The 12,460-nt window shown below is 40.0% G+C and overlaps 1 protein-coding gene across 2 annotated transcripts in view; it reads left to right on the top strand.

The window, feature by feature from the left end:
* The first annotated feature begins 2,808 nt into the window (after positions 1 to 2,808).
* The window catches only part of EPHX1 (epoxide hydrolase 1), a 63,299-nt gene continuing 53,647 nt past the window's right edge, over positions 2,809 to 12,460 (top strand). The window contains exons 1-2 of one of the 2 annotated variants that reach the window (XM_069062570.1): positions 2,809 to 3,268; positions 5,480 to 5,554. In XM_069062570.1, coding sequence (XP_068918671.1) covers positions 2,824 to 3,268; positions 5,480 to 5,554 — 520 coding nt within the window. In that variant the 5' untranslated portion in view covers positions 2,809 to 2,823. The remainder of the gene's footprint in view (positions 3,269 to 5,479; positions 5,555 to 12,460) is intronic. The other variant, XM_069062571.1, reaches the window with a different exon arrangement.

Raw genomic sequence — 12,460 nt, 5'->3', positions numbered from 1 at the left:
GGCGAGAGGCTTACAACCAAGAACAAACGACTCCCCTGAACTGAGTATAATCCTACAGGGAAAAAATGTATAGAGGACTTTCAAGTATCTCGTGAAAAGAGCTGAATAAGGGTACAAGTCCAGAGAAACCTAGAAGAGTAGATTGAGGGGCAGCGAGGTGGAACAGTGAATAGATCGATCACCAGGCCTGGAGTCAGGAGGACCTGAGTTTAAATCTGGCCTCAGACTCTTAACACAAAACTAGCCGTGTGACCTTGGGCAAGTCACTTAACCCCATTTGCCCTGCCTCCCCCCTCCAAAAAAAAAAAGTAGACTGATTTGATCAATTAGAAGAAGCCATTTGATAATGTGGTGCTAATTTTCTAATGGGGGAGAAGAAATAAGTGATGCTTTAGAACCTTAGTGTCTTCAGAGGATATTGAGGAAGTTAAATAAGAAAAAGAGGTCCTAGAGTTAGATTGGTTATATTCTGAGGGGAAAGGGAATGAAGGGTAAGAGAAGGAATATACTAGTGTAGAAAGGAGGAAGAAAGAGTTTGAATTTGCTGATTCTCATAAATGGGATGTGTGAAGAGTTTGCAAACGTGGAATAAGGGGGAGGGAGGAAATGGGCATCAGATGAACATTACAAAGTAGGGCTGAACGAAGAATTTGATATAGAACTAAATCAAGCTCAAATGGGGGAGGAGCAGAAATGGGATTAAGAGAAGATAATACTATGGAAGGAATAGTTGAAGCAAAACACATTTTCTGATCCTTCATGGAAGATTAAAAGTGGGGGGAAGGGTTGGAAGAAAATTATAAGGTGGTGCCTTAGATTGTCTTAGACAAGTAGGGATTGACTGAACAAATTGTCAGATATGCGTGTAATGGAATATTATTGCACCACAAGAAATGATGAAAGAATTCCAAAGCATCATTCGTGGTATGAACTGATGGAGTGAAGTAAGCAGAAACAGAACAAATTTTAAAAGGACAGAAATATTGTAAAGAAAAACAATTGTGAAAAACAACTGATCAATGCAATGACAGAGATGTTGGACATAGAGTGCTGAAAGAGACATGCATTTTTTTTTGACATGGCCACTATGTCTTTTTGTTTGACTATGTATTTATTACAAAGATTTTTCTCACTTTCTTAATTTTCAAATAGGAAGGTTGGTAGAGATGAATGAGGAGCTAGCAATGGTGATGCCCCCAATCCACTACTATAACTTTTTTTTTATAATGCATAGAAAAGAAATTTAGGAGGAAGTACACACTAGCTGGACAATTTTGAAAGCATGTAGAACTTATATATATATATTTTTTAAATGAAGTGTTATGGAAAGGAGATTTACAGTTTCACAGAGAATTCTTTTTGTATTCTATGTTTACAGAAATGTTCCTTTTGAGTATTTAAATTGAGATTTTTTTTTTTTTAAGTTTAAGAACAGGGTGGCTAGGTGTCACTGTGAATTTTTAGAGTACTGGCCCTGGAGTCAGGACCTGGGTTCAAATGCCACCTCAGACAATTAACACTTACTAGTTTGTGACCTTGGGCACTTAACCCCAATTACCCTGCCTTCCCCCCTCCAAAAAAAAAAAAAAAGGAAAAAGTTTAAGAATTTGCCCATGATAACAAATAATAAGAAATAAAATCAGGAATCAAATCTAGTGCACTGTCCATTCTACCACATTCCCTTTTGTTAAAAGAAGCTAATTAAAGGGAAAGGGGTGTGGGTAGGGGTCGAGGATGGGGTGGGGGGGATTATCCTGAGTGTCAAGTTATTCAAAGAATATTTTGAATAGGTTGAAAATAACTTACTGGTCTTGTTTCTACGGACATTCAAAGAGTTCTTAAAATTCTGTTAAACCATATTCCCCAAGCAATTTGTCCCTTTCCAGTATTGCTCTATGATTCCAGCACTGTTCTTAGAACATCTTCCTCTTTTCTTGTTCTGACATAAAACTGATACTTTGTATTTACCACTTGTATCAATGATAGGCATAAATATAAATCCTGCTGTAACTTTTGGTCTATGATCTATATCATAACCCATTTCAACCTGATTTGGTTCCTCTGGATTCCCAGATCTTCAAAATCAACATATCTCTAACAGATTGGCCATTGTTGCTTGGAGTTTTTTTTTTTTTCTTCTCTCTAGGTGGCATAGGATAATTAATACTATGTGCTATAAGGAACAGAATACTGCATTTGGAAGAAGGAAGACCCAGGGTTTAGATCCCACTGACAAATTACAGATGCTAGTGTTGTCACACTGAAGAGAAATAATAGGGTTATTAAAAATAGTCACAGAAAATTATTCTTGGTTAATCTTAATTCTTTAAGGTTAGGCAAGTCTTTATGGCAAGTGTTTAATGTGCACCACCCTGGCTGGAGTGGAAGGTTCATATTGCAGATAAATGGGAACAGCGGCAGAGTAATTTGGACTTTGTCTCTTGTGTCCCGGGAAGGCCAACTATTGGGAAAGGAAATGATGCCGTGTTGGCCAAACTTAGCACCTGCCCTGTCTATGCCAATACTCCACAAAGACACACAACCAGGACCTGGCCATTTATGTTACAAACCTCTGGGACAAGGATTGGTCTTGTCTGAGGCTCTGTTTACCTTCAGACCTCTGCTGACGTTCATCTGTTAAGGGGTTGGAGAGGTGGGAGAAGAGAGAGGCAGAGTGTTATAGAGGGAGCACGTGAAATGGGCAAGCAGAAACAAAGCGCATTTTGAAAGGACTAGGTCTGCAATGGGGTGGAGATAGAAATAATAGTCCTTGATGTTAGCGGAAATGGAGAGCTAGTTGGGGCTGGGGAAGCTGGACTGTGGATGCATTGGAACTTGTTTACGTGGAGAAACTACAGTTTCCAAGCTCCTCTCCACTTCCTGGCCTTGCTTGAGAGGGCCTGGCCAGGGTCCCCCTCTCACGCTGCAGATCCGAGCGCTCCGGGCTATCGTGGGAGGGCTCGGAACTGGGCGTGGCCGGGTCTTGGGGTGGTGGATAGACCTCCCCGAAGCCTGAAGCCTTCTTGTAGAGGAGAGCAGAGACTGTGGCGACGCTGGAGGGTTTCAGCTTGCGCTTGCTCCGTCCTCCATTTCCCCGGGGATACTGGAACTTCCCCCGTCCCGGCATCTGACCCGAGCCAGTGCGCCTGGCGCTGCTGCATCTGCCAGGAAGTTTGCAGCCGCAGCCGCAGTTGCAGTGCTGCCGTCACCCTCCCGGGTTCCAGCGGCCTCTGCCAACCCGCGACCTTGCGCAGTAACTGGACAAACTGTAAGCGCTTAGGTCACACCTGTTCTTATGACCCCAGGGATCAAAAGTCTGTCCCCGGCTTCCTTAACCCTCCCCCCTTTTCCCGAGAGAGACACCGCAGCCAAGGTCAGGAATGTAAACCCAGGGCAAGCCCCTGGGTCAGCAGGGCCAGAGATCCTACGAAACCCTGGCACCAGTCCGTCTTCTTCTAACGGGCCTCAGACAGCGGGGTGCGAAAGTGGCCCTGCATCCTGGCCCAAGACAAGCCCAGAGGTTCCCTGCCTTACGGCCTGGAGGGGTGAGGATGGGGGCGGTGGGGAGAGCGCATCAAGTGGGGTTTGGAGGCCCCCACAGCTACCTAGGGCTATCTTAAGTAATACTCCATTTGAGGGACTCTCACCCTAATAGAATGCAATTGTTGCTAAATAATTATCAAAAATCTTTTCTTAAGATTACGACCCATATCCTAACAGAGAGACGATGCACTCAGTATGAGGTTTGAAACACATTTTTGGACTTGGCCAAGGGGGAAATTTGTTTTGCTTGATTGTACATATTTATCAGAAGGATTTTGTTTTCCTTGTAGGGCTGGGAGGGAGAGAAGATAAATGCTTGTTAATTGGAAAAAGGGGTGTGTGTGTGTGTGTGTGTGTGTGTGTGTGTGTGTGTGTTGTATAATTTATTGTTTTTGATATTCTAGCCCTTATTTCCCTGTTCCTTTTTCTCCTCCTAGACTTCCCCAAGACTCCCACATCTGTGTGGCCCTGCATTTCTCCACCCCTTAACCAAATTCATTTGAATAGTCTCCAGGGCTATTCACATTACAGCTTGTTAGAGGAAAATCAACCCTTGATTTTGTAGAGGAGGAAACTGAGTCCCAGAGAAGGTAGTGACTTGCCCTAAGTCACACAACATATAAAAATATTTTCCTTAAGAGAAGCCCAGGAAATTTACTTAGAGTAAATTTTGAGCATGTAAAAATAGCTTAAGTTAAAGTTCTGTGTCCCAAGTAAAAAGTTATTAGGTGTCCAAACTATTGACTCCAGAATGACTGCTCCACTTCATGCTAAACCCTTGCAGGAGTACTTTAAATAGCATTTGGCATATAACTCTAAATCTTCCTTGAGAAAGCATGTGTTTTTTCTAGATTTCAAAGATGTTTGGCAACATCCCTAAAATTGGAGGGCACCTTACCTTTATAGTTAGATTCCCAGATATTCATGTTAGTTTCAGGCCAGGGCCAATTCTTTCTGAGCTTAGCATAATTTATCACAGACCTATTTCTGTTAATCAGTAATATGCCTTCAGATAGACAATTTAATTCAGATTTGATGTTGTGTTCTTAAGTGAAACTTTGATCCCTGGAATGTTTGTATAGTTTAACCTTTGGAAACAGAATGGCCTTGACCACACAGTTTAAACAGTTTTAAACAGAATTTTCTTTTGTCAGACAAACTTATGTAGCCAGTACCAGGGATGGGGAACCTGTGGCCTCGAGGCCAAATGTGGTCCTCTAGGTCCTCAATTGTGGCCCTTTGACTGAATCCAAACTTCACAGAACAAATCCCCTTAATAAAAAGATTTGTTGTATAAAACTTGGACTCAGTCAGAAGGCCACACCCAAAGGTCATATGTGGCCTTGCAAAATAGATCATAACTAATGTTAATATGTGTCCTCTACTTTTTCCTGGAGAAGTTCTGGTAGCTTTTCAGCTTCTCCTCTCCACTTCAACACCCCCTTCAATGATTTAATTTAGAAGAAGTTAGCCATTGGACTTTTATCTGTCCCCCTGGCATGGGCATCCCACCATACAAAGTGGAAAGGTGAACCAGCCCAAGAACAGGTGAGAAGAACCGTGGATCTTAGGGAACAGTGTTAGAAACTTCTGCAAGGAAATTCCCAGCAAACTCATCAGTGTGATGGAGTAGAAAGACCCCTGGACCAGGAGTCATAAAATCACAGAATCCAGACCAGGGAAGGACCTTAAACCATTTTGCCTTCTTATGAGAAAGTTATGGTTCAGAGAGTGAATTTATCCAGGGTTACACATCTGGCAAGGAGCAGCAGCATTTCAGCACAGGCCCTCTTAATCTAAAGCCAATATTCCTTTCACTCCACTGTAATACCTATTTTGAGGCATAGTTTTTATGGGTCCATTTTGTATGCTACCACTTTGCAAAAGTCTTTTATTGCTGCCAGTAATTTTTTTTTAACTCTCTTGGATTTTCTAGGTACAAAGACATTCCTCAACTCTCCAAATATGAAGATCCCAGTCCTGGGTTTTATTTTTGACTTTGCTAGTAACTGTACGTATGAGGTTCTCATTTCTCTCTAAGCTTCAATTTCCTTAAGGCATTGCTATTCCCAAGGCTTTTGGGGCCAGAATCCTTAGTTGTTTCCATCAGGGTTGGAAAGGAGGTAGTGGTTGAGATTGGAGTTTATTTCACCTAGCATAGAGCACCTCCTGTCTCTCCTTTAGGGTGTCTTTCTTCCCCCATAGATATACCAGCAGTAATAATAATGTGCATTCCTTTTGCTTTTTGATGGGAAAATGGAATATCTTTTCCCTCCCAGACATATCACACAGTTCTTTTGCCTTCTCTATTCTACCAAACTACTTTTAAAAATTTCTTTTTTTTATTATGAACTTAATCAGCCATCCAAATATTTTAGTATACTCAGAACAAAAGAGGCTCTTATATGAACCATTGAACTTCTATTATGTAATAGTTTATTTTAAAAAATTATATGCTAAATTCAGCAAAGTAGTAACAAAATTACCTTGTTTCTCTTCTCTTTTGAACCTCTTTTTGTTTTCTTTTCAATAATTTTACTATTTCCTTGATTGTTTTTTTCTATTTGTATCACTACCCACCAACTCTTCCCCTACTACTACATAAGCCTTTCCTTGTAATAAATAAGTATAGTCAAACAAAACAAACCAGTACACCAGACATGTCTGAAAATGTCTGCACCACTAGTCCACCATCTGCCAAGACACAGGAAGCCACTTTTATCATCAGTGTTCCCAGAGTTAGGACTCTTCAGGTTCTGACCCATATTCTAGACTTGTACAGACGTGGGCACCCAGAGAAACAATCAATCTTAAACATACAACCCATATGCCAAGAGCCGCACCCACTCTCAGCTCTGGAGGAGGAGAAAAAGGAGGGGGCAGGGACTGTTTTCCAGCCTCATCTTTTGTCTACAAGTCTTACAGCTGAGTCAGGGCAGGTTCCTGGATGAGGAAGGGATGTAGGAACCTGCATGTTCAGGACTACATGGCTTCTGAGGGTCCTTTTCAACTCTACCTGTGATTTTTTTTATCTGTTATCTAGTCTGACCTCTCTCTTTTACTGAAGAGGAAACTAAGGTCTAAAATTTTGCTTAGAACCAATCTTCAAACCCCAGTCCTTTAAATGTACTTCCATGTAGTACTCCATGGTACTTCTGAGTGATGTACATAGGTAGACTACATATTTGCCTTCAGGGATGGGACTATGGGAAAAACCCTCTGCCTCCTCAAATACTTCTTTGGCCATTTTTTTTTTTGATGATGCCTGAAGTGCCATCATTATAGATTAATTTGTTTGGCTTTTGTTTTCCTTCCTACTTCATATGCTTGGGAAAAATAATATAGTAAACCTTATCATACTTTAATATGCATAGATTTATCTCATTGTTTCCTAAAATTAAATTTTGGCAATAGAGAGTTCTAGGCCTCTGAACAGGATGGCATGAGAGGGAAATGGTACAGGCAGGGGAAGCTGGGAGCATTGAAGACATAGAGGCAATTGACAATTTATTAGGGCTAGCTTTGGAATGCAGAATCTGGAAAAGGGCTAAAGTCCCAATGCTAGACTCATTTCCCCAGTTGCTCATCACCCAATACTGCTGTTGCTGTGTACAGTGTTCTCCTGGTTCTAACTCACTTCACTTTGCATTGGTACATGTAAGTCCAGGTTTTTCTGAAAGCATCTTGCTCATCATTTCTTATAGTACAATAGTAGTCCATTACAATCATATACCACAACTTATTCAACCATCACCCAAATGATGAGTATTTGCTTAATTTCCAATTCTTTGCTACCACAAGAAGAGCTGCTGTAAATATTTTTGTACATATAGGTCCTTTTTCCTTTGATCCTTTTCCTCTTTCTTTGATCCTTTTGGGATATATGCCTATATATACCTAGTAGTGAAATCTCTGGGTCCAAAACTACATACAGTTTAGTAAACTTTCTGGGCATTATTCCAAATTGCTTTCCAGAATGGCTCTGCCAATTCATAGCTCTACCAATAATAGTGTATTAGTGTGCCTGTTTTTCTACAATCCCTCCAACATGTTTCATTTTCCCTTTTTGTCATCGCTGCCAATCCGATGGGTGAAAGGTAGAACCTCAGGGTGGCTTTAATTTGTAGTTTCTTTAATTATTAATGATTTGCAGCATTTTTTCCATGATTATTGATAGATTGTATTTCTTCTTTTGAAAATTACCTTTTCATATTCTTTTACCATTAAGCTATTGGAAAATGGCTCATAAATTTTAATCAGATAGAAATGAGACTTGTACCAAAGAAACTTGTTGCAAAGGGGTTTTTTGTCCTTAATTACCACATCCCTTTTAGCTTTTATTTTACTTTTTGTTTATGCAAAAAACTTTGACATTTTATATAATTAAAATTGTTCATTTTTGGGGTGGCCAGGTAGCACAGGAAGTAAGAGCACCAGCTCCAGTGTTGGGATGACCTGGAGATCGAATCCCGGGCTCAAACACTTAGCACCCACCCAGAAACCCCTGGCCGTGTAACCTTGAGCAAGTTACTTAACCCTGATTGCTTAAAAAAATCGTCCATTTTATCTCTTTGATCTGGTCTATCTCGTAGGGGCATGAATTCTTCCCCTGTCTGTAGATTGATGGACTTTAGTTAAGTCTTACATGGAGGTAGGGATTCTGTGAGGTATTGAAGGAAAGCATTCTTGTTATGTGCAAAGTCATGGAAACAGGAGACAGAAGGTCCTATATGGGGCACATCAAATAGTTCATTTTGTCTGGAACATAGACAACATGTGGGAGAATCTTATGAAATCACTCTGAAAAGGTAAGGTGGTGCAAGTCAAGTCATGAAGGGTTTTAAATGCCAAACATTGGAATTAATATTTTATTCTTGAATCACTAGGAAACTGTTGAGATTTCTCAGTTAGGGAGTGACAGGCTCGGCTCTTGGCTTTTAGGAATATCAGTTTGACAGCTTTGTAAAGGATGGATCAGAGAAGGTAGAAGCTGGTGGCCAGGGGATCAGTTAGGCTGTTGAAGTAGTAGAGGTGAGAGGTGATGAAGACCTGAACTAGGGGGTTAGTCTGTGTTAGTGGAAGAATGAGAGGAGGGAGGAAGAGGCATTAATTAATTATGTGCTAGGCATTGTGCTTTTCACATGTTATCTCATTTGATCAGTGGAGGATAGAGGTGAGAGATGTGTTGAACATAAAATTGACCAGAGAAGACCAGTATAGTATAGTATGAAAAGGCCAGTCAGTTAGATTCTCTAGACTTAGACTCTTAGGTCTGTCTTTATTCCTGGGGCATTCAGATGGTGCAGTGGTTAGAATGCTGGGCCTGGAGTTAGAAAGACCTCAATTTAAATCCAGCCTTATATACTTACTAACTGTGTGATCTTGGGCAACTCACTTAATCTCTGTTTGCCTTAGTTTCCTCAACTGTAAAATGGAAATAACAGCACCTATTTCTCAGAGTTGTTTATGCGGATCAAATGAGATATTACCTGTAAAGGACATAATACAGTAACAGTACCTGGCACACAGGTGGAACTTAATAAATAATTGTTTCCTTCCTTCTGTAAAGAGTATTTTATAGTTGCTTTGTCCCTGATCCTGTCGAAAGGTGGCCATCTTTTCTCCATGACATATAAAGTTTGCTCTTGGTTATAGATAAATACTATTTATTGTACTAAGGAAAAATCCACTTATTCCTATGCTTTCTAGCATCATTAGCAGAGGCTGATGTTGGAGATTGTCCAGTAGGAATTGGATCACCTTTGCAACTGTGCACAATTCATTTCACTTTCTTGGGCCTCAGTTTCCTTATCTGTAAAATAAGGGATTGGACTAGATGATCTGTCCAGTGAGGTTCCTTCCAGTTCTAAATCTCTGATGTTATGTCCTAAATTTGAAGCCTGGTCAGTTATTGGGTGTCTTGGGTAAGTAACTTAACTCTTTGGGACTCATTCCTCTCATTTGTAGAAGTGGAGGTTGGATTAGATGACCTCTAAGGTCCCTTCAAGCTGTAGATTTTTGGTTCCATGAAGATGCAGGCATGGCATCTGCTGATACCAGGGAGATGACCAGACCATTCTAGATGTGTATTATGAGTGGAAAGGAAAGGGAAGGGATGGGAAGGAGACTGATTTGTCAATGGGACAAGTCAGTCTTTGGGTATTAAGAATAATGCCTATCATTTTGCTTGACTAAAACTCTGTTCTGATCTTGAGAAGGCAGAAATCCTGGTGACCAAGAACATGAAACAACAAGGACAAAGGAATGGGGGAAGTATCATGATCTGGTGAAAATGGCACTGGCTAAGGAGTAGGAGGACCTCTGTTCTAATCCTTCCTCTGCCACTTACTAGCTGGGTGACCTTGGGCAAATCACTTTTACCTGACTGAGTTCCAATTTCGTTACCTATAAAGTGAAAGGTCTGGGCTATTAATGGTGTCCAAAGTCCTTTTTAACTCTGTGTCTGTGACCCTAAGGAGGATTGCAAAATGCCTATCTTAGATTGTATAACCAAAGTGGAATGCACATTGCAAACTGGAGCCTGTTCACCACAAACTCATGATTTGTTTATTCATGTCTTTGGCAAAATCTATCAAACTTCCCTGACAATATGTCTGACATGTAAAGCATTCCGGCAAGAATGAGCAATCGCTAGCAATTCTGACACCTAGGATAAACAACACATTTCATGCCCTCAAATTAGCTTTTAAAGACAAATTCGGTTGAGGGGAAGGGAAAGGGGAACTACTTCTAGATGGAAGGAGAGATTGAGACCCTGGAATACCTTGTGTCTCCTGCTAGAGATGATGTCCCGATGGGGGAGAGGGAGAAAACGAAAAGGATTAGGTTGAAAATCACCGGGTGCTTAAAGAAGTGTGCAACTTGACCAGGCATTGTTCTGGGTGGCTCATTTAGCATTCCACCTTGCCTTCCTTAGAGAAATTTTTATTCTAGCCTAAAGGGGTAAAGAGCCCTTACTGTCTGAATTACTCCCAGATATTTTCATTGATGCTTAGTGACCTATTAGGCCAATACTTGAAGTTGCATAATGATAAAAAAAAAAAAGTTTACCACAAGTAAAAGCTAAGCAAACAAACAAACAAAAAAACCAAACAGAAAAAATCCGGTTACATTCTCAACACTATCCATTTCTGTTTTGGCCAAATAAGTCTTAAATTATGCCACCAAATTCCATGGGAAATGGTGCTCTTAAGTTAACAGTGCCGTTTGTGACCCACCTTTAAAGGGTTTGTCACAATGTGAAACCAGTCGTTCAGGTTGACAGGGATCTTGAGTGATGGGGGTAGGAGGGAAGAGAAAAGAAACAAGGGGTTGTAAAGTATATAGTAAGAGATTGAATGAGTTCATGGTGGGGGGGAGGTATTAGGGAGAAAATCAAACCAAGTAGATTATAAAACCTATGTACACTTTCCACTGAAATCTGAGCCTTTCTTTGCTTGCTAGTGGATTTTATTCTTCACCGGGGATAGCTTGTCTAAAGTATTGAAATTCTATATTTAGGCTGAGGAAGGTACAGCTTTTTTTTTTTCTTATTATGAACAGACTATTTTCTCAGCAGTTATAAGAATTAAAAACAAACAAAATTCAAATGTTCAGGAACTCAGAATCAACAGAAAATTAAGGTACCCATTTCTTCACAGCAAAGGAGAGAAAACAGAACCGTAAGAGTCACAAATGGAATGTCAAGGAGTGGGAAAATTCCCCAGTCTGAAGATTGGCTTATAGCCCTTCCCCTCTAAAAGAGCACTTGTATTTACCAGTGTAAAAATCTAAGGAGGGAGATATTTCCAAAGGAATTTATGATAAATGTAGATACTAGAAAGATTAAAATCTGTGAAAACTGCATGATTTTCCCAGGTTGATATTCTAGGTAGTTAATGACTTGGGGGCATGAAGGGATAGGTAGTATGCTTATCAAATGTGCGGATTTGCAGATCAAAGCAGAGAAGGAGAGCTAATATGCTGAATGATAGAGTCTGGGTTCAAAAAGATCTTGTTGGATTTCAAGGAGTGATTTAATTTTTCAATAAATAATAAATGTAATTTTATATGATATATATTAATATGAATAAAGTAAATTAATACATTACTTAATAGCTAGCATTTATATTGTCCCTGTCATGTGCCCGGTACTTTGTTAAGGGCTTTATAAATATTTTCTCTACAAATATTTGAACCTCACAATAACTTTGAGAGATAGGCACTATTATTATCCCCATTTTAAAGTTGAAGAAACTAAGCAAGCAGAATTTAAATAGCTACCTAGCTATTAAATATCCATGGCTATAATGGAACTGAGATCTTCATGACTCCAGGACTAGTGCTCTATCCACTGCTCAACCTAGTTGCCTAGGAAACTGCTTTCATTCATAAATCAGTAGTTTATCTGTATTTTATAGTCTTAGGAAGTTGATGAAAAGGATGAATACAAAGTTTTTTACTTGGGTTCAGAAAATCAATTGCACAGGTTTAGGATTGGAGAGATGTAGATAGATGATATTTCCTGGGAAAAGATCTGGGGGTTTTAGTGGGCTATAAAGTCATCATGAATTAATAACATGCCATGAAATTCAAGAAAGCTAATATGGTTTTAGGCTGTATTAAAAGATATGTAGTGTCCAGAGCAAAGGTGGTTGACAATTCCAGATCTCTGCCCTGATTAGACCACATCTCAGAATCACAAAAATATTGACTTAGAAAACCACAAATTAACATTGTGTATGTTGTATTTTTATTTTGTTAGATGTTTTTCAATTACATTGTAATCCTATTTTGGCTGTATTCAGGAGCTTGCAGGCTGTGTGTGGCCTAGGCCAGACACCTTTCATCTGTAGACTTTTATTTCTTCTCACCACCACCACCACCACCACCACCACCACCACCACCACCACCACCA

Source organism: Petaurus breviceps, unplaced genomic scaffold, assembly GCF_028583685.1.
Source record: "Petaurus breviceps papuanus isolate PSGF00001 unplaced genomic scaffold, PetGlider_PUasm1.0 90466, whole genome shotgun sequence".
Lineage (NCBI taxonomy): Eukaryota > Metazoa > Chordata > Mammalia > Diprotodontia > Petauridae > Petaurus > Petaurus breviceps.
The sequence above is the reverse complement of the archived record's forward strand: the minus strand, read 5'-3'. Positions and strand labels throughout refer to the sequence as shown.